The sequence below is a fragment of the Canis lupus genome, chromosome 35, assembly GCF_011100685.1.
Source record: "Canis lupus familiaris isolate Mischka breed German Shepherd chromosome 35, alternate assembly UU_Cfam_GSD_1.0, whole genome shotgun sequence".
In the NCBI taxonomy this organism is placed as follows: Eukaryota; Metazoa; Chordata; class Mammalia; order Carnivora; family Canidae; genus Canis; species Canis lupus.
The window spans coordinates 7,531,803-7,553,362 of NC_049256.1; the positions used below are offsets into that span (position 1 = coordinate 7,531,803).

The 21,560-nt window shown below is 38.7% G+C and overlaps 1 protein-coding gene across 2 annotated transcripts in view; it reads right to left on the reverse strand.

The window, feature by feature from the left end:
• Window positions 1–21,560, reverse strand: part of F13A1 (coagulation factor XIII A chain) — a 162,479-nt gene that overhangs the window by 49,931 nt on the left and 90,988 nt on the right. For both annotated transcript variants that reach the window (XM_038584097.1, XM_038584098.1), the window contains exons 8-9: window positions 17,621–17,795; window positions 14,496–14,634 (exon numbers count right to left, since the gene is read on the reverse strand). In XM_038584097.1, coding sequence (XP_038440025.1) covers window positions 14,496–14,634; window positions 17,621–17,795 — 314 coding nt within the window. The remainder of the gene's footprint in view (window positions 1–14,495; window positions 14,635–17,620; window positions 17,796–21,560) is intronic.

The following is a 21,560-nucleotide window of genomic DNA, read 5'->3' on the forward strand; positions in this document are numbered from 1 at the left end:
TAGTTATTATTTGAGGCTCTGAGCAGAGGACCTAGTTAACCTGTTCTGATACTCCCGACCCAGGGAAACTGTCTGATAATAAACTTGTGTTGTTTCAGATTGCTAAGTTTTTGGTAATTTGTTATGCAGCAATAAGGAATGAGTACAATATGCAAAGAGCCATATGAAAGGATACTTAAGGAGATGCTGGAAATGTTCTGAGCAGTTAGAAGATGGGTGACTCTGACTTTTGTATTTTTTCTGCAATGTTTGAAATTTTTGTAATAAACATGAACTAATTTCCACCCCTCTACACACATACGTGGACTATTTTTTTTTTATTAAAAGAAAATAAAGCACAGGTCAAAATTCCCTGGTCTTAACCACTGACTAAGGTCACATCTGGAGTTGCAAGAGCCTGTGGGATGATAGCGAAATGGACAGAGAACACAGTTGAAATCAGATGGACTTTGGGGGTCTGCGTGCTAGGTGTTCAAGGACAATAAAGTGGATAATTTAAGCAAGGAGTCCTTTACTGCCTTTAACTTGGCTAACTGCTTAAATGTTCCACAGGGTCATTTCATTTACAATTTGTCCAGGCATGTTTCTTTCCCTAGAAAGAGATGTGGGCTTATAACCCTGTTTCTGCAGCTTTATTATGGCTCAAGGGAAAAGACAAATAAGATTGAGTGAAAGCCCTCAAGGAAATGTGTTGGACCAACTTCAAGAGTAAACCAGATCTTTAAATTCTTTCATTTTAAAAAGTGGGTAGAAGAAAATTATTTAGCTATCTTGCAAATTGTGTATTGGCAGAAAGTGGAAGAAAGTTACTTAGCTATCTTGCAAATTGTTTGTGAATTGGCAGATGGGGGCAGGCCCACTTCCTGTGCCCTTTTGATATACTCTTAACACAGACAATGCTATTAGTGACCAAAAAGACAGCACACCCTGAAATTGTTGAGCTCTGGCCATTACAATGGTAGTGGGCATGGAGTGCGATAGGAGTTGTTGAAAGAAGTGGAGACAAGTTGGTATATTCTTAGGCTTGTCTAGCAAGACATTCCAAAATGGAAATAAAAGCTTGGACCAAGAAAAAAAATTGTCAGGAAAGGTAATGAAGCAACATAACAAAAAGGAATTATTCAGAGAATGGGAGGCATGTGGAGGAATCTTTTATGGAGCTGGGAGCATTACACTACTTCGGAATGTAGCTCTTCATTGTTAGGGGCTGTTGGAAGGCTGAAACCAGGAAGGGGCATTTAAAGTCTCTCTAGGGTCATCAAAGATTAGAGGTCCAATCAGGTGGAGACCAGGCTAACCCCGCTGTGGAAACCAACTGCCCACCTAGAAAAAAGAGAAGTAATGCAGGTGTTTGTTTTTGCCTGTCTTTGCAGGGAGGGGGTCCTCCAATGCTAATTGAGAAATCAGTTTAGGCACAGTCTTCTGTAGCATGAGGCATCCCAATGGTGGGGGGTTGAAGAGGAGGGATGGGCTGAGGGGGTGTGCCATTATTCCCAAAATGAAACTAGGAGGTGTATTTATGGAAGGGGTGATAATCCAAATAATTAATACACATGACTCATCTGGAAGTTGCAACCAATTAGAAAGGACACTCAGTCGAAATGCTTTATGCTCCTACCAGTACATACTGGATAAATGCCAGTCCAGATGTATCCAATTATATATATTATACCATAGTACCTAAGAAGTTTGTTTCTACTTACAAAGTTTTCTGGGAGTGGTCTTTCCTTAGTCCTGAGCCTTTCCACTCTCTTTTTAAGATTCCAGGTACTGATTTCTTGAATATTTACTAAGAGCATTTTATAGCAGCTTTACTGCAATGATTTTTCTTTTTAATAGGAGGATGATCATGCAGATTTCTTTTTTTCTTCTTTTGGTAGCTTCCCCTCTTTTGATTATCTGTTTTACTTTTATTTTTATCGTGATGCCAGAAAAAGGGGAAGACAGAAAATGAAACTAAATTTGGCAAAAAGAAACCAAACAATCCTTAAAATGCTCAGGAAGTAGATTATACCCATCCATATGAACCACACTTGCCATTACTTCTTAGCAGAAGGTTCTCTGTAACTTTACTGGGTTCCCTGTGTTATGCTCTTTTTGAAAATAAAACCCTGTCCTACTTTACTACTCTCTCTGGAATAGCAAATTAGGAGTTGATATCCTACCTGAAAATGAAGAAAAAAATATATTTTGAGAATATTTGTCTTGGATGATTCTAATATATTAAAAATGTCTATAATAAATTCTGGCCAAGTTTATCCATAATTATTGAAGAGATTTAAAAAATATATAGCCAACAGTTTCAATAGGTACCAAAAATCACCATTTTGCATTATAAAGCTATTTATGAGTATAATATTCTAAGGTTGATAGCTCTTAATTATATAGGGTTTTTCTAGAGGTCTTATTAATCACCAAAAGAAATTAATACACTCAATATGTGGTATATATTTTATTAGCTTCTAATTACTTAAAAACTTGCAAATTTTGAATGGTATATATGATGACTCTCTTAGGTAGAATTTAGGAGTAACCAAAACATGATATGTTTCTTATTATAGAAAATACCTTAGAGTTTTCTATGTGGTTTATCAGATGGCTCCTACTTTCTTTCCATTCTCATTTCCTTAGAGGTATTTGTAGTAACCTCTGATTTTTTTTAACCTCTCAAATTCCCTCTTTGTTTTCTTTCAAGTAGGTCTTGAGTAGAATAGGGACTTTAGGCCCTCTTTGGAGATATTCTTACAGGACTATTATAGGAATGGGAAGAGAGTCTAGTGCAGGGATTTTCAACCTTCAAAAAACAATGCCTCTTCCTAGTTTTAAAATAAGTATAACATCTTTTTATTATATTGAAATCCACTGATAGTTTTTTATATACAATTTATAAAAGAGTAATATAATGCCCTATAATGTATAAATGAAATAGAGAAATAAAGGGATATACATAAAATAATATGTTTTGCAACAGGTATATGTCAGGAAAATGATCCTAGATACTAAAATATTACTACAAAATGTAAAACTGTAGGAGTGTGGTAGACTCCTAATTTGGAATCACTTATGTAGTGGTTAAGAGTGTGCTCTAAGGAAACATTTCTAAAATGACAGAATAAGGACTTCCAAGAAACTGTTCCTTCATAAAAACAATGAGAATGCCAGCAAACATGATCAAAGCCAACTTTTCCAGAACTTTGGGAATGAACTAAAGACAATAATCTGAGGAATACATATTCAACAACAACAGAAAGCGGATCTCACTAAGAATAGTGGGCTTTACTGTAGCATTTGATTTTGCCTTATTCCCACTCCCTCTCTCCAAAGCTCCATGGTAGTCATGAAAGCCAACAGCTTCACAACTATGGTATAAAAACTTGCAACCTAGCAACCAATGAAGGGAAGAAAATAGGGTTCAGAACTCTCTAAAAGCACCATCTCTAAAGAATTGTCACTAACTTGTCTGGCAATCTCTGAAAAGCTCCATTCTCAGCATTTCTTTTTATTCGTTTCGGTTCACAATTCACTCTGTGCAAATACCTTTATCCAAAGATTGTTTTTCAAAAATATTTAGAAGCAACTGTCTAACATCACAGCTGCCTTGAGGGGTGACACCAATTGGTGATAATAAAAGGCTCCCCCCACCAAAAAAACCCTAAAAGGAAAACTTAAGGACTGAGATGCCCATAGGGGACTTTGAACAATCTGGCATACTCTTGAGAGTCGAGGTGGTCACACACATGTGCAGGGCTGTGAACACACCCAGGAAGACATGAAGAGGGTTCTAATCTCTCACCTCTGACTGACCTTGAGGTACTCTTCAAGCAGGAGGTAAAAGCTACAGAAGATTTGCAAGTTTACATTCTCTCAACACACAGAGAACTCCTTGGTAAGGCTGAGGACTTGTTAATTCAAGATATTTAAGGAAATTGCCATCCAACTGTTAACTAACCATTAAGCTAACCCAGCAGAGACTTCAGTGGCCACACATGATAAAAAGTACAGACTTTACAGAATTAGTCCAGGAGAGTCACTAAACAAACAAACAGTAGCAGCAACAACAGTAACAACTCAAACATCTACAACAGACTCTGCAGGAAATCTGATTTATAGTCATCATATTATACTATTTAAAATGCCTAGCACTTTTTTAAAAATGGAAGACACAGAAAGAAACAGAAAAGTATGGCCCATGCACAGGAAAAAAAAAAAAAAAAAAAACAACAGTCAACAGAAACTGTCACTAAGGAAGCCAAGACACTGGGTTTACCAGACAAAGATTTTAAATCAGTATTATAAAAATGTTCATATAACTAAAGAAAATCATGTGAGTGATGTCTAATCAAATAGAAGACATCAATGACAATAAAGCAATTATGAAAAGGAATCAAACAGAAATTCTGGACCTGAAACCTATAAAAGCTAAAGTGAAAAATTCAAAATTCATGAGTGGGTCTCAAAAGCAGATTTGAGTAGACACAAAGAAGAATTAGTGAACTTGAAGATAAGTCAATTGAAATGACCAGTCTGAATAACAGAAGAAAAAATATGAAGAAAAATGAACAGAGCCCCAAAGACATGTGGGATACCATCAAGTATACCAACATATTCATGAGAAGGTCCCCAAAGGAAAGGAAAGCAAGAAAGGAGCAGAAAGAATATTTGAAAAAATAACTAAAACCCTTCCAAATTTGATGAGACATTAATATATACATCTGAGAAAAAAAGCATAAACTAAAAGCGATATACATACACTGAAGTACCTTGAGTCAAACTGTCAAAAGCTGAAAACAGAGAGAATCTTTAATATAGTATGAGAAAAGTGATTCATTATGTACAGGAGTTCATCAATAGGATTAAAACTGACTACTCATCAGAAACCATGAAAGCTAGAAGCTAGTGGGATGATGTATTCAAATTGCTGAAAGGAAGAGTTAAGTAAGAACTGTATATCGAGCAAAACTACTCTTCACAAAAGAAGGCAAAAACAGGGAAATAGGCAAAACAGTATAAATGCGTATTTGTTTGAATTCTTTTCCCCCTCTGATTTTAAAGACAACTCGATAAAGCAGTAATTATAATAGTGTGTTGATGGGCTTATAATGTAGAAAGATGCAATCTGAATTACAATAACAGAACAAAAGGCAAGGGGGAATGGGACAATGTTTTTGTATGCCTTTGAAACTAATTGGTATTAATATGAACTAAGTTGTTTCAAATCATGGTTTTAAATTATAGGGAAACTACTAAGAAAAAATTGAAAAATATGGTGTCAAAAGAAACAGAAACAATTAAAATAGTATACTATAAAAAACAGTTTTACACAAAGTAAGAAAGTAATGGAGGAAGAGGGGAAGAGAAAAGACATACTGCATATAAAAAGGAAATAGCAAAATTGCAGATATAAACTCTAGTTATCAGTAATTACATTAAACATTTGTGGACTAAACACTAAAATCAAAAGGCAGAGATTGGCAGGATGAATAACAAAACTCTATGTTGTATCCAAGAGATACACTTTATAATCAAAGATGCAAACAGGTTGAAAGTAAAAAAGATGGAAAAACATTAACTGTGCAAATAGAACCAAAAGATAACTGGAACAGCTATATTTATATCAGACAAAACAGACTTTATGACAAGTATTGTTACTAGAGATGAAGAATGACATTTTATAATGATTAAAGGGTAATGCTATTAGGAAAACAACAATCATTAACATATTTGCATCTAGGGAGAGAGCCTCAAGATACACAAAAAGCAAAACTGACAAAATTGAAGAGAAAATAGATAATTTAACAATTCAACCCAGAGGTGGGGAGCAGAAGATAAGCAAAATGGGTGAAAGGGGTCAAAACATACAAACTTACAGTTACTTCAAAGTTGGTAGGTGAGATCTTAAAAGTCCTCATCTCTCTCTCTCTCTCTCTCTCTCTCTCTCTCTCTCCCTCACACACACACACACACACACACACACACACAAATTTTGGAACTGTGTATGGCAACGAACATTAGTTAGAATTACTGTGATGATTATTTTGCAATATATACAATCATTATGTTACACCAGAAACTAATCTCTCAATTATACCTCAATAAAAACAAGCAAAACAAAAATAGTTTAACAAATAAAAGTTGGAGACTTCAATACTGCACTTTCAGTAATGAACAGAACAAACAGGCAGAAGATTACCAAGGAAATAGAAGACTAGAACAACACAATAAACCAACCAGACCTAATGGGTCTCTATAAAATATTCCACCCAACGACAACAAAATACACATCTCTCAAGGGGAAATGGAACATTCTTTGGAACAGGTCATATGCTAGGCCATAAAACAATTCTTTTTTTTTTTAATTTTATTTATTTATTCATCATAGTCACAGACTGAGAGAGAGAGAGAGGCAGAGACACAGGCAGAGGGAGAAGCAGGCTCCATGCAGGGAGCCTGACGTGGGATTCGATCCTGGGTCTCCAGGATCGTGCCCTGGGCCAAAGGCAGGCACCAAACCGCTGCGCCACCCAGGGATCCCTAAAACAATTCTTAATATTTGATCCATTAAGATTTAATCTAATTGCTGATGAGTAGGACTTACATCTGCCATTTTGCAAATTCCTTGCTATACGTATTGTGTTTTTTTTTTTTCTTTCTCTATTCTCATTACTTCCTTACTTTGGGTAAAAAGATATTTTCTAATACACCATTTTAATTCTTTTTCTGTTTTTTTTTTTTTTTTTCACGATATGTCTTTCCTTAGTGGTTTCTCTGGGGATTATAATTAGCATTCTGAGACTCTACTTCAGATTAATACCAACTTATTTTCAATTGCATACAAAAACTTTGTTCCATTCCCCCTGTCCTTTGTGCTATTATTGTAATTCAATTTGCATCTTTCTATATTATAAGCCCAGCAACACAATTTTATAATTACTGATATGTGAATTATATTTAATTAATGTGTTACAAAAAATGTGAGTTCTAGGATCAACCCCCTTGGGTTTGTAGTTCAGGCTCTGACACTTATTGGCAGGTGACCATGGTTAGATTACTTTGTGCCTCAGTTTCTTCATTTATAAATAAGGACAATAATAGCAATTACCCTAACAGGTTGTTAAAGAGGTAAAATGAGTTACTACATGTTACCTACTTAGATTAGGACCTGGCATAATGAAAGAATTCCATAAGCATGAACTATTTTTATTCTTTGGAGGTAGCAAATAACTTTTTCCATCCTTTCTTCAAGACTCTGGTATAGATTCAGAGTATATATTCTTAGTTGTCTAGTGCAGAGCTCATGATCTTGTTCTAGGGATTTCCTCAAAAACAATTTGGCTGACAATAATGTGGTTAACAAGATAATCTACTTGAAAAGAAGTATCTCTGGTAAGTGTTCAGAACTGGTAAGCTGGATGCACCACAGGTTAATTTTACAAACCTTTAAGCATCTTTAAACCATTTGGTTTATATTTAGAAAATTTTCTCTTTTTTTACTTGGAATTCATTTTTGTATAATTCTTTTTTGCACATATAGTAATTAAAACTTAGTATAATTTAAGAACATGAAAGTCCAACTAGTTGGAGCACAGTGAGCATCTAAAGCAAGGTATGAGATAGATCCATCTAAGTTTCAAAAACATGTCTACAATGGTCAAATCCCTATGCTGAGTGCAGAGACTAATGAAAATTAGGATCAGTATTATACCTACTGCTGGCTCCCAAGTGTGAAGGTTATTTAATTTCTGCTCTAAAATGTACTTCAAAAGAGCTTTGTTCATGGATTGAAGATTACCCATTACAGCAGAGTTTTTTGCATTTGGAGTGAAAAAAAATAAAACAATAACAACTGTACTCTTTTTAACAAGTACTGAAAGAAGTTGGAATTTTTTTAAAAGGACCAGATACACTGAGGTCCTTTTTTACAAAATTACAACTACAAAATTTTTCTGTGGTGTGTGATTTTTGTTTTTGTTTGTTTGTTTGTTTGTTTTCCTTGTGAGCTGATGTAAAGTCAGTTTGCAAAGCAACACCTTTATGTGAGTGGGTGGATCCTAGCTGGCCCTGTGCAGGTGAGCAGGTCTTCAAACAGGGCAGGTAGTAGAACATGCTGCTTATGGGAGGAAAGACCTTATTGGAAGAACAGTGAAATTTATTAAAATTTTTTGGGGAGCTAGAAATGACCCTCGAGCTCATTAAGACCAAACTCATACATTTGCATGTGAGAAAATTATGGTCCAGAGAAATCAAGCAACTTGCCCAATGTGACCCAGCTAATTAGTGGCAGAGCTAATCATATTGCCTTGCACCATGGAGAGAGAGGGGGAGGACAACATTTCAAGAACAGTTAGACTTGATTTGGTGTTTTTCCATGATGCCCTGGGAAAAACAAAATAAAACTGCGATTACTTTCCACTTGGATCACTGACTAATTCAACATTGAGTTGAAACTGATAAATACAAATTTGCTAGTTCACAATTGTTTTAAAAAATTAAATTACAAAAGCCAGTTTAATCAACCCTACTTAATTTTAAATGAAAAGGCAATAAAAGGAAATAAAGACTTGCTAATTGTTGCAGTATTAGCCCTTTCTTACATTATCTTTGGTATCACATAAAATGTTTAAAGCTCTGAGTTAGGATGTTTTCTACATCTGCCAATTGGCTCATCAACCAGAATTTGAGAAGCTGACCAGTCAGCTATGGGCCTGGGTGTACACACATCTGTTCAGCCCCCTGAGTCCTCTAAGACAAACCCACCCCTTGCTCTCTTAGTTTCAGAGAGTTCAACAGCCAACAGTGTTCCAGATTCCCCTTGGAGCCAATAGCTTTCTAGATCCTTTGACTCCTTTTAGTCCAGCTTCTAAGCCTCTTCCACCTGTGCCCCTTTCCATCCTGCTCACATCCCTAGAGAAGTTGTTCATCTCCTGACAATGGAGCTTCAAGTGGGGTGGGCAGAAGCGTGTGTCATTTGTGCCCTTGGGATTAGACAGTGCCTAGAGGGTAGAGAAGTAAGAGAGGTGGTAATAGGTGGAGAGCAGGGATGCATCCTCGCCCCTAAACAGTATTAACTTCGCCTGTTCCTCATTGAATTAACAGCCTGGGGGGCATTAGTTCCTTTAGGAAGGTGGGCAAGAGCCAGATGTTCTTGATGGTGCAAAGGAAGGAGGTGGCAAGGGGCTGGAAGGTGAGTTAGAACGAGTTTTGATATTCAACAACTGTAGTCATGAGATTACAGGCTCACTCTGCATGAGCTTTCATTCTTTCCTGCCATGTCCTTAGAGCAGATTGATCTCTGGTTGTCTAATCTCAATGCTTTTGACTCTTATAGACGTACCCCTGGGTTTCATCTGTGGGTCAAGGTCATTTCCTAGGCATTCCATCTGTGAACAGCACAACCAGAAGACTGCAGGGGGGATAATGGCTTTGAGTCCACGGCTACTTCCCATGTGAACAGCCTTTCCCTTTGCTCCCTGGGACTTAGGATGGAAGCCGGTTCCCTTCATCCCCATGCCCCCTGGCTCATGTTACCGCCTATCCTATATTTTTTATAGAGTTCTGCATCTGGTCGTGTCACCCACGAACATTGGATCAAGCTCCCCAAGGGTGGTGACTCTAATTTCTCTCTGAATCCTTAGCATCTGGTATTTGGACATATTAGTGCACAATAGTGTTTGTTAAATAGATTACATGACATTTAGTCAGTTAAATGAGCATCAAAAATTTCTTCCAACCAATTCCATTTATGAAGTCCTTGCTCTATGCCCTGCATCCTGTTACACGCTGGCAAAAAAAAGGAAAATAAATTAGATTATACATTGCTCTCCCTTATGGGGGTTGCAGTTTGGTGGGGGCCAGCCAAGAGGTGGGCTTAGTCCTTTCACCCAGAATCATCAAATCTGACTACATCCTCTCTAGCAAAAAGGACACAGCATAATGCTTTCATTTAGAAGAGCCTTTCCAGTGAAATACCTTCAAGACACTAACAAGTGCCACCATCTCTTTCTTTTAAAATTGTTTCCATTTCCACTGTGATAGTCACATAACGAGGTGAGCTCTTTCAAGGGGAGGCCAAACTGTCAGTTTACCCTTGCACATTGGGGTGAGCCATGTTCCTCCTCAATGAGCCCTCGTATCCCTATTCACTGTTTGCACTATAGCTAAACATTGTGCAAGCATCTTCATTAAACTGTCTGCAGTGATTCATAGATGCCTTCCTCCAGAGGTTGCACATAATTCAAAATCCATTGGCACATGAGAGGCAGGCAGCTTAAATTGCCCCTTGAAGGATATGTTACCTTGGGTTGGTCCACTCAGAATTTCATTTGCTATAGTGAGGTCCAATTACTCTGTCCAGCTGTGCCTTCTAAATTTCCTTGGCCCCTCCTTCTCCTGAATCGCTAAGAAGACTCTTCCCTTTATGGATATTAAGGGTGGATACTCTGCAAAATTGCTGCTCCCTGCAAGGTGAGGCACTCTCTGAGGGGAAATCCACCACGGAGGGAACTGAGGTGCCAAACCAGGAAGCAGGCACATAAGCAGTCAGCCCTCCTCCATGGTCTGTGGTGCTAAGGGGAAGAGAGGGTATGGGCTGAAATCCACCCTTTGTCCCCCTTAGCCTTGGGGAGTGTTGAGCATATATGCCCTCAAAAGCATTCTTGCGTGTTCATTCTCTCTGAATCCTTCTTACTGGCTTACTTCTGCGTTGGCCATGCTGGACTTGGCTGAGTCACGGGGAGGACAACACCCTGGGTCACAGAGACCCAGCTGGACAAATTAATTCACCACTAATTATGTACCATCTCAGTGTTAAAGAGATGGTAGAGGCACAAGACAAAGAAACCAAGAAGTCATTCTGGTTGCCTTTAGAAAGAGAGGAGGAGCCAGAGCAGGGAGGGCACAAACCAGGAAGGAGTTGGGGAGAGTCTGTCTGTCTGGAGCCTGTGTAGGAAAGTGAGTCTGGGGGCTTGGGGAAGGCCACTTGCTCCTGAGACCCCTTCTAGGAAATTCATTAGGCTGTGTTTTGCCAGCCATGTTGTACTGGCCTCTCAATGATCAGCTGATGCCCACCAAATCACCTCAGCCCTCCTTGCCCTCAGCTTCTGTCAGCCTTCTCCCTTGCTCACCAACCTATAGCTCAGACAGCTCTTGCTTCTTGCTGGTGGCCACTACTAATCTGATCTGATTAGTAGGCACCAAGGAACACTCCCTCTGGGCCCAGCACTATGGTAAGGACTTTACCTGTATGACCTCATTTAATTGTTACAGCTACCCCATCAGGGAAAGGGTTGCCCTCACTCTACTGAAGAAGAAGCTCAGAGAGGTGAAGTCATTTTCTCAAGGTCACACAGCGAATCACTGTCTAAGCCAGAGCTTGTGTGGAGGTGCAGTGGTGGTGACCGTGTACCAATAGATGTGTCTAGGGAAAGTCTCCACCAGCTTTCTCAGTCAGGGAGGATCCTAGAAGTTCTTTTGGTTTTATGGAACGTCTTTAGTTTGTAGGGTCTACTAGTATTTGCTCTGGGGTGTGTGTGGGGAATACACAAATTTCTGCTTTTGTTTTAAAAATAACCCAACTGTATAGAAATGGCATAGTCATCTGAGGACATGGGACACCCCTCTTTTCCCTGACTGCTAGAATGTGCTTAGGTTGATGGCAACATATTGCCTCCAAGCAATTCCAGCTGTGTGACTAATAATAAAGGCAATAATGACAGCTAACATTCATTAGGCACCTGTTATGCTCAGCTCTGGGCTGAGTGAACTAGGAAATTGTCACCTCTACTTTATTTTTTTTAATTTATTTTTTATTGGTGTTCAATTTACTAACATACAGAATAACACCCAGTGCCCGTGAGAATGGGGAAAATTAACAAGGCAGGAAACAACAAATGTTGGAGAGGATGCGGAGAAAAGGGAACCCTCTTATACTGTTGGTGGGAATGTGAACTGGTGCAGCCACTCTGGAAAACTGTATGGAGGTTCCTCAAACAGTTAAAAATATACCTGCCCTACGACCCAGCAATTGCACTGTTGGGGATTTACCCCAAAGATACAAATGCAATGAAACGCCGGGACACCTGCACCCCGATGTTTATAGCAGCAATGGCCACGATAGCCAAACTGTGGAAGGAGCCTCGGTGTCCAACGAAAGATGAATGGATAAAGAAGATGTGGTTTATGTATACAATGGAATATTACTCAGCTATTAGAAATGACAAATACCCACCATTTGCTTCAACGTGGATGGAACTGGAGGGTATTATGCTGAGTGAAGTAAGTCAGTCGGAGAAGGACAAACATTATATGTTCTCACCTCTACTTTAGAGGAAGAAAGAGGCACAGAGAGGTTGTGCCTTGCCCAAGGTCACACAGATGCTCAGTGGCAGAGCTAAGCTTTGGACTCAAACCTGATGGAGCCCTTGGGTCAGACATGTCCCAAGTTGGGTTCACATCAGCTTGTTAGACATCAGTCATCATCTATTGAAAACCCACTCAGGCACCAAGCAAGGGGAGGGAAAAGGAGCTTCAGACAGTGGTCCGATGATGGAGGACAAATGAGGCTCCCAGACCAGGGAACATAGTCCCAGAATGATGGGGCAACTGCGGAAGGCAATGAGGGAGCAAAGATTGAGAGGGACAGAGAAAGCAATTCAGAGTAGGAAACTGAAAGACAAGAGGGTTACCAAGAGCAAGATCTATCAGCTTCACAATTTGGTATCAATTTTGTTTGGGGCTTCATGGGGTTATTTGTTTGGGTGCCCTTGGGGACTCATGGTGGAAGCATTTAGATTAAGGAAAAAAGAAGGCATAATTTCGAACTGCAGTTGGCTCCAAAGGCATTGTGTGTGTGTGTGTGTGTAAGGAAAGGTACACAATACAGAATACCAAATAATTCTCATTTGCCATTTTTGACTGTCATGACAAGCTTTTGGGGTGGCTATTTTCGTCTGTTTTTGTCATTCCATATACATGCAGGGGGGCTATACTGCTATTCCAAGGGCTTAAATGATGCTTTAAATTGCTGTTCAATTTACAGAGGAGAGGTTTGGTCTTGTCCGTACTCTCTTGCTTGTCATTGCTCAGCTTATTTCCTTCAAATGAACTGCGCTATTTTTTATTCATAGTAGCATTCTGCAACTAGTTCCCTGATTTCCTTTTTTCCACATCCTCCAATGAGCGTTTACCAGTACTGGCAAGTTAATACTGCTCTTACAACTGTGATCCATTTCTGTAACACAGGGGAGTTAAGACACTTCTAACTTTTAATTTCTCTTAAAATGAGCTTGTAACTTCCTCCCATCCCCATTTGGATGCTCTTGCAACTGACAGTGTTTTAGCTTTATTACTTATAAAGAACATCCATGGGGGACACATTTTTATTCCAACTAGTTCAATGTGTGGCAATTTCCCCCCATACCTACCTTCATAAATAACCTTTACCTTTGGATTTTTAGAATATTGTTCTGGACTGAGTGGGTCCCATGGACAAAGGAAATTTCTTTGGGATCTTAAACTCCACATAGCCAGCTTGTGATGCAGCTGCTCAGGGCAGTATAAGAACTATGTGGTTGGTATTAGTGACAATTTCAACTTTATTCCCATTGTTATCCCTGTTTAAAAGATGGAGTCACAAATCACAGAGAACCACATCTTTATATTCAAAGAGCAATCTCAAGGGTGGCTTGGTGGGTCAGTTGGTTGAGCATTTGACTCTTGATTTTTGGTTCAGGTCGTGACCTTGGGAGTTGTGAGATCGAGCCCCAGGTCAGGCTCTATGCTTAGCGGGGAGTCTGCTTGATATTTTCTCTCTCTCTGCCTCTTCCCTCAGTTGAATGCTTTCTCTCAAATATAAATAAGTAAATCTTAAAAAGAAAAAAAAAGAGCAATCCCATACTGCAAGGCAAAAAATGTGGTTAAGGGTCAGAATCACTTTGATTTTATTCTCAGCTTATCAGATATATGACCTTGAGCAAATTACTTTAAACCCCTCTGGGCTTCAGTTTCCTCCTCTGTAAGTGGAGATACTAATAAGCACCCACATGATACAGCTGTTAAAAGAATAAGATGTGATCATTTACACACAGACACTGGTACACAGTAAGTGCTTAATAAATGCTAGCTATATTACTCCTATAGTCTTGACATAGAGAATGCTCGGCTCCCCTCTCTCTGTCATTCACCAATAATATTCTTATACTAAGTAGAGAGGAACTAGTACGGGCTCTAGCCTAAAGGCATAGCTAAAACTATGACCTTTTTGGTGGCTGCTGTTGTAATGCAATGATCAATCTTCATTACTAGAAACGCAAACTGCCAGTTCAGTAACATTTCTCATTCATTCGCTAAAAACAATCTTTCCCAATCAGACATTTCTGCCTATGGTATTGAATAGTCCTTAAAATAGAAGGGAAAAAACATTAGACCCAGTCTGTCTTGTGGTAAATGTGTAATGTCACTTTAATTTGATATCAGCAAGTGCCCTTGTAAATCAAACTCACCACACTGAATCCTTGGTGAGTTTGGAGTTCACGTTCCCATCTTCTTCCAGGAAGATGTCCATTTGCAAGTTGGCATCATTGTCATGGGCCGAGAAGTAATTGGTAATGACTCTTGCTGGTATCCCAAGGCATCGCAAAACTGCAGGAAAGGACAGACCATAACTAAGCCCATCACCAAAATTTAATAAATACATAGTGAACAATTCCTTCTCATAAGGGGCTTCCTTCATGAACAATAAGAAAAGCCCCTTTGCACATGTTATCCTCAAATGTCCCATACCGAAGAAGGGGAACTATTGTCAAAGCTCAGGACTATGGAGAGAAGAAACCTTGCTGTGTGATCATTCAGAATAAATGGAATAAAAGGAATAAAATCCCAATAATGAGGTTCTAATTGTTTAGTTGCTAATCATACAATCATTAATATAGTATTGTTTTAGTCCATCTAATGGGACTATGTTCCTGAAAATAAAATTTTTAAAAAACTCAGCCAGATTTTATTTATTTATTGGGGAGACAGAGAGAGCACAAACAGGAGGAGAAGCAAAGGGGGAAGAAGGACAAGCAGCCTCTCCACTGAGTGGGGCCTGTTGTGGGACTTAATCTCAGGACCCTGAGATCATGACCTGAGCTGTAGTCAGACCAGGCACCCTGAAGAAAGACAAATACCATATGACTTCACTCCTATGTGGAATTTAAGAAATGAAACAGATGAACATCAGGGAAGGGAAGGAAAAATAAGATGAAAATTGAGAGAGAAGCAATTCATAGGAGACGCTGGACTCTAGGAAATAAACTGAAGTTTGCTGGAGGGGAAAGGGATATGGGGAAAGAAAAATTGGGTGATGGGCATTAAGGAGGGCAGTTGACATAATGAGCACTGGATGTTTTATGCAACTGCTGATTCACTAAATTCTACCTCTAATAAAAAATAAAATTAACTGGAAAAAAAAATCTCAGCTAATAGGAAGTTACAACAGAGGTCCTCAGTGGAGTTTGCTCTCCTGGCTGGAATTTGCTCTCGTGACACTTGGTGGAGGGTGACACTACAGATTCATTTTAATTGCTAGATAATAAATTACCTGGATGCATCTCTTGCCATATGTACCTATTGATTAAACTCAATCCAAATGCCCTCTCTGGCTCCCAGGATGCCAGACATCAGGGCTCATTGAAAATAATTCAGGTGACAATTTTAAGATTAATGGCTTGGCTTGCCTTTTTTTCTCAGAGTAGTTTAGCATTTTTAACCATAAGCAATCCACTTCCTTCAATAGAACAACCTTGGAAGTCCAAACTCAAGTCTGGTAGCATTCAAGTGTCCTCACTAACTGATTTAATCTTAATACCCCGAACAAAAATGATCGCAGCCACCACCTCCTTCCTACTTCCCTCTTCTTATATTGATTCACAGACCATTCAAGTCACAGCTTTACCAGTAAGATGATTGGCACTCTAGCTCTATTTCTGGCTTATCACTAATTCACAGAATGAGACTCATTCCAGACTTTGCCCAACTCATAATTTTAAGACAGATGAAGCCTGACACTGGGCCACCAGTGCCTCCTTCCTTCCAACTTCTCTACTAGGGTTTATTCTTACCATGATTTCCTTCACATTGTGTTTCTGTCTTTTCTTAGCTTACCACCAAAGCCTGTTTTCAAGAACAGATCTAATGACACTTTCATACAAAAAGCATAAATAGATGGAAAGTGTTCACTATTTTATCTGGTTCTAAGCCCTAAAGAATTACACTGGGGTCTTGAAATTGTAGGCAGCAGGAAAACACAAGGCAGAGGATCTTTTCTGTTTTCCTGGAAGTATTTCCTAAGAGTGGCTGCTCCTATTGAGCATCCTCTATATAGTCTGGGTTTGGGAACTTTGAGGGAGGGGGAGCTACCTCTAATCGTTAGCCCATCAAGAAGTTCAGCTTCTATCTAGGACCTCAGAGACCGGCACTCTAGGAAACTGATATACTGGCCTTTATTACTCTCAGGAAATATATTCCTTTGCCTTTGGGTACCCAAATGGCTAAGAAAATAGTCTTACTCAGTTTAACACCACAGAAAAACAAAAAGCACAATACAAGACCTACAATTTCTTCCCACTTGGATCACTGACTAATCTTGGACTATCACACTTTGAGCTAAAACTGAGAGGCTTCATGATCATTTATAAAAAATGACCTCATCCTGGCTTCCAGCCTCCAATCCCTCCTTGATTTTCTGATTAAAAGAAAAATGCTAACTAGGTAAAACATTCTTTATTAAAGAGCAAGCAGAAAGGACACTTCAACTTGAGCTTAATGTTTTTTCCAAGGCTGTAGAAATGGCAACTGAATGAAAATCATTACCAATGAGGAAGACATACTGAAATAAATGTATTTTTAAAAATATTCACTGAATTAACAATAATATTGTCTAGGCCTAGCCTGGCAAATGGCATTTCAAAAAATGATGCATGAAGCTAAAGAGAATAATTCTGTTCCCATATGTTTTCCTCTATAGATTAGATGTTGCGTAGATTAAAAACCAGAAGGGAAAGTGGGGAGTAAAGATTGTTCATTAAGTTCTGATATCTAATTGCTCAGAGGCATTGAGATTCCCATGTAAAAATGGAGATGAAACCACCTGTCACAATCCCTCCCACAGCTAGGGTAAAAATTAAGTGCATATATTTATAAAACTCAATGGTAAACAATAAGCTAATAAACATATTTATAACACTTCAATTACAAATAAGCAGTATGTATCTTTTATTATTTTAAAATTTGTTAACTTAATCTTTTTAAAATGTGGATGGATTACTGAAAAGAAAATGGCGTATCCTTTCCCTCACATCATTTCTTGGCCCCTGGGACCCCCATTTCTCTGGGTGTTGAATGATGGATTATGTAGGAAGTAGTCCATCATTCTTTCTATAATGATTCTGCAGTCAAAGAGAAACTATGAGCATATTTGGCCCAGTACAATTTAATTATGCATTGACTACATCCCAGAATAGCCATCTATAAATTCTAGAGAGCTAACAGGGGTTGCTAGGTCTCTTTGACAGTTTATAGATAAAATGTCTCGAAGTAAAATTCCCTTTACATTAAAAAAAATGTGACTCAATTGGCTACTTACATGTGTTAAAGACACCAGCAAAAACCCAGCACTGACCATACCGGACTGGACTCTTAGTACTCTGGTATTCCAACAGAATGTCAACGCTTCCAGTCCAAGCTGATGGGGGAACACCATATGCATAGATATTGTCCCAGGATCCAACAAGGACACCTTCATCGTCTTTGGCATTAACCTAAATGAGACCATGAGTGGTGAGAAGGAACAAAGAACACTTAGAAGAGTTCACTCCTACTTTGACATCAAGGAAGCTAAGGCATCCAGTGCCTTCCAAATGTCCTACATGATAAAAACAATTCTACTACTGTTCCATTCACTGGTGTGTTGTCAGGGAAAGTGACACAATAACTACCTGTGCAAGAGAAAACTAAATAACCAAGATTGCCTCTCAAATAACATATTATTGTAGTTAAGGTAGTGTTGGATAGCTGCCAAGAGGAGTTGTAATGTCTTCTCTACATAGTTAGGGAAAGATATGCAAGGGACCCTTGGTCTGGTTGGAGTAGTGAGGGAAAGAGAAAGAGCACTTTGAAAGAGGACAGCCCAAATAGGGATCAAATAGGGATCTTGATTTTGTGGAAGGATAGTTCAAAACTGACACATGAAAAAAGATGTATAGGTAGAATGGGGGAGTCCAAAGTCTCATGGTCTAGTGAATTTTGACTTTTTTTAAAGGATTTAAAAAAATATTTTATTTATTTATTCATGGGAGACACACAGAAAGAGGCAGAGACACAGGCAGAGGGAGAAGCAGGCTCCATGCAGAGAGCCCGACATGGAACTCCATCCCGGGTCTCCAGGATCACGCCCTGGGCTGAAGGCAGCACTAAACTGCTGAGCCACCAGGGCTCCCCGTGAATTTTGACTTGATGGTGAATTGCACACTCTTTTACAAACTGAAAAAGTAAACAGATGTCATAGGAACCATTAAGATTTAATAAGAAATTAGATTTCCATGGATACCTTACAAAGTTTGTTTTAAACAAGTTGCGTTAAAAAAGTATTTCCTTTATGATTGTTTAAGGTGATAAGGTCTTGTAGTTTTGTTAAAAGATATCTCCACTTACAGGAAGGGCCTGGGTATTATTGTGTAAATATGGGGTAGACTTAAAAATGGCAATCTTGAATATTTGGGAAAATCTTGCTACATACTCAGACCACAGTCTTCTGGTACCAGCAGACCTCAAGTGCAGGAGCAAAGACCTCTTGAGTATAGCCATTGAAAAGGCTAAGAAGTAACCATTTCCAGTCATCAGTTTTGGAGGAAGCACTACTGAATCTTACCTCTCTTGGTGTAACTTTCATCATGTTTAATTATACTTAGAAGATTATTTAGGAAAGGAGCAGCGGGAGCTTTTCCAAAACTGGTGCCACTTCAACAATGTGTATATACTGACATGACTTGTCATGTTTAGAGTTCTGATCCTCAAAGCATGGTCTATGGACCAGCAATACTGGCATCCCCTGGGAACTTGTTAGAAATGCAGAATCTCAGTCCTTGCCACAGACCTACTGAATCAGAGTTAGTCTGCGTTTTAATAAAATCATGGGATGTTTTCTGTGCATGTTAATTTGAGAGGCATAGGTTTAGTCTATGCCAAGAAGACATTAGTAAGCAACGTGAAACATATGATTGAAGCAGGTGTGTTTGGATTATGAAAACCATAGAAGATATATTACAATATGGGAGCTTTATGTGTTCACTGCCTTGCAAATTAACAGCTCAGTCTAAACACTTGCCCAGACCTCAATCTTAGGCTTGCTGAGTTTAGTTGTATAGAAGTCTATTCTTTCTCACTGGGTCATGAACTCATTGAGAATAGAGATTTTTTAAAAATCTATGTCTTTTTTACTTCTAGCAAGTATGGGCAAAGAACAGATGTTCAATAGTGGTTAAATAATCACTTGTATATTCAGCAAACATATAGGTATTATTTATCTGAATAGATATTAGACTTTCTTCCTGGGGAGATATGAACAGGAAACCAATTGAGTGGAAGTAAATGTTTACTAATGTTAAGACAGAAAGATGTACAGGTAAGATGGAAGCCCAAAGAAAGTGGTTATCAGTTTCATCAGGTTGGAGGGCAGTGGTGGCAGTAGGCTGAATAGAGGAAATTACATGAAAGCTAGGTCTTGAGCAGTTGAGGGCCAGACAAGGCCATCTACATAGTAGAAACAGTTTGAACAAATGCTTGGTGTAATGAAACAATATGGCAGGTTCAGGGACTTGCTAGGATATCATGTAAGTAGACCATATTAGATGAAATAGAGAATATCAAAAGAAAACACTTAAAACGTGCAAACACCTTCTACTGAGAATGACAAACCCTCCACTGAAATATGCACTAGTACTGAGTTGCATTTCCCAAAGAGGGTCCTTCTGGAAAATGTTCTCTAAATCACCATTCAATTTGATTTAGACATACTATCCCTCCCCTCTTGATTCTGCCCATTCAGACTAAAGTAAAGGTAACTACTCAGTTGATTTGTTTAATGTAGAAAAAGTAATTCTTTGGAGATTTCTGAAGGGCCTTGTTCAGCTAATTGCAAACTCATGCCTTTGATGTAAACTTCAACTTTATGCTATAACTCTATGAAATGACTGGAGTGCAACAGGATTTAGTCAACCATTTTGGCTCTATATTTTCACTAATATTTCTTACAGTTGCATTGGTTATTTTAAATTCTGCATTTTTATAATGAAGTCTGAAGAGTGCCTTGGTAAGTTATGATGTGATTTGGTCTTTGTGGATAGGTATATTCAAGTTGAACTCACAACACCATTTCCTTATCCTTATCATTGGAAAATAGAATAAAGCCTATGAATTTCAGAGGTAAAAGTTCCTAAACTATGGACTTAATGACAATTCTCAAACAGATAGCCATTAGCTAGAGGACTATTAATAGCATCTGGCTGACCTCAATCAGCTAAGGGGAAGAATAAAAAACAAAACAAAACAAAACAAAAAAAACCTCTCTCCTCTACGGACCTTTTAATTGTTAATGCTGAGCTGTTTCCCTATTGCTAGATAAATCACAACTCTCATTTATTAGCATTTGGTTGGATTAGCTACTGTTTTCTAATTAGAATATTGATTTCTGAGGGGTCCAGACACAGAAAGAAGTAAGTCTTTAGTGACATATATAAAGGATTAAAGTAGTATCGCCCTCACTAGACAACTAGATATATTTGGAGGACATTTCAAGGGCATGAATTCTTTTTTTTTTTTTTTTTTAATTTATGATAGTCACACAGAGAGAGAGAGAGAGAGAGAGAGAGGCAGAGACATAGGCAGAGGGAGAAGCAGGCTCCATGCCGGGAGCCTGACGTGGGATTCGATCCCGGGTCTCCAGGATCGCGCCCTGGGCCAAAGGCAGGCGCTAAACCGCTGTGCCACCCAGGGATCCCATGAATTCTTTTTTTATGCCACAATAGGCTGCTTTAATACACTGTCATGAACTCAGAGTTTGTTTGACCAGTGTCAGAATGAAATGTCTTGGACTCACATCATTGATGGTCTAGGAGACAAAGTTGCTTATGACTTTGGACAGGGAGCATTATTCAACCACATTAAGGCTGCACTACATTGTTTTACCATAATTAACCTACAATATGGGAAAAGTAAAGAACTAGTCCCCATAAAAGTCATTATCAGCAACCTCAGTGGCATAACATAATTCAGTAAACTTCAAAAGCTGGTTCCAGGAAAAAAAAATGAGAATTATAGATTGAAATAGGCAACATGGCCTAGCTCCTGACCCTCACCACCAGTTCTCAGGAGCCCTATTGTCAAATCCACAAAATCTTGTAACTTCTCATTTGTATTTCAAAATCTGGAAAGAAACTAGTCGAATTAAAATGCTGATTATTATTTTTTTTTCTGAGCAGAACAGTGGAAACAATTGCTGTGGAGAAATGGGTAAGAATGATCTACAT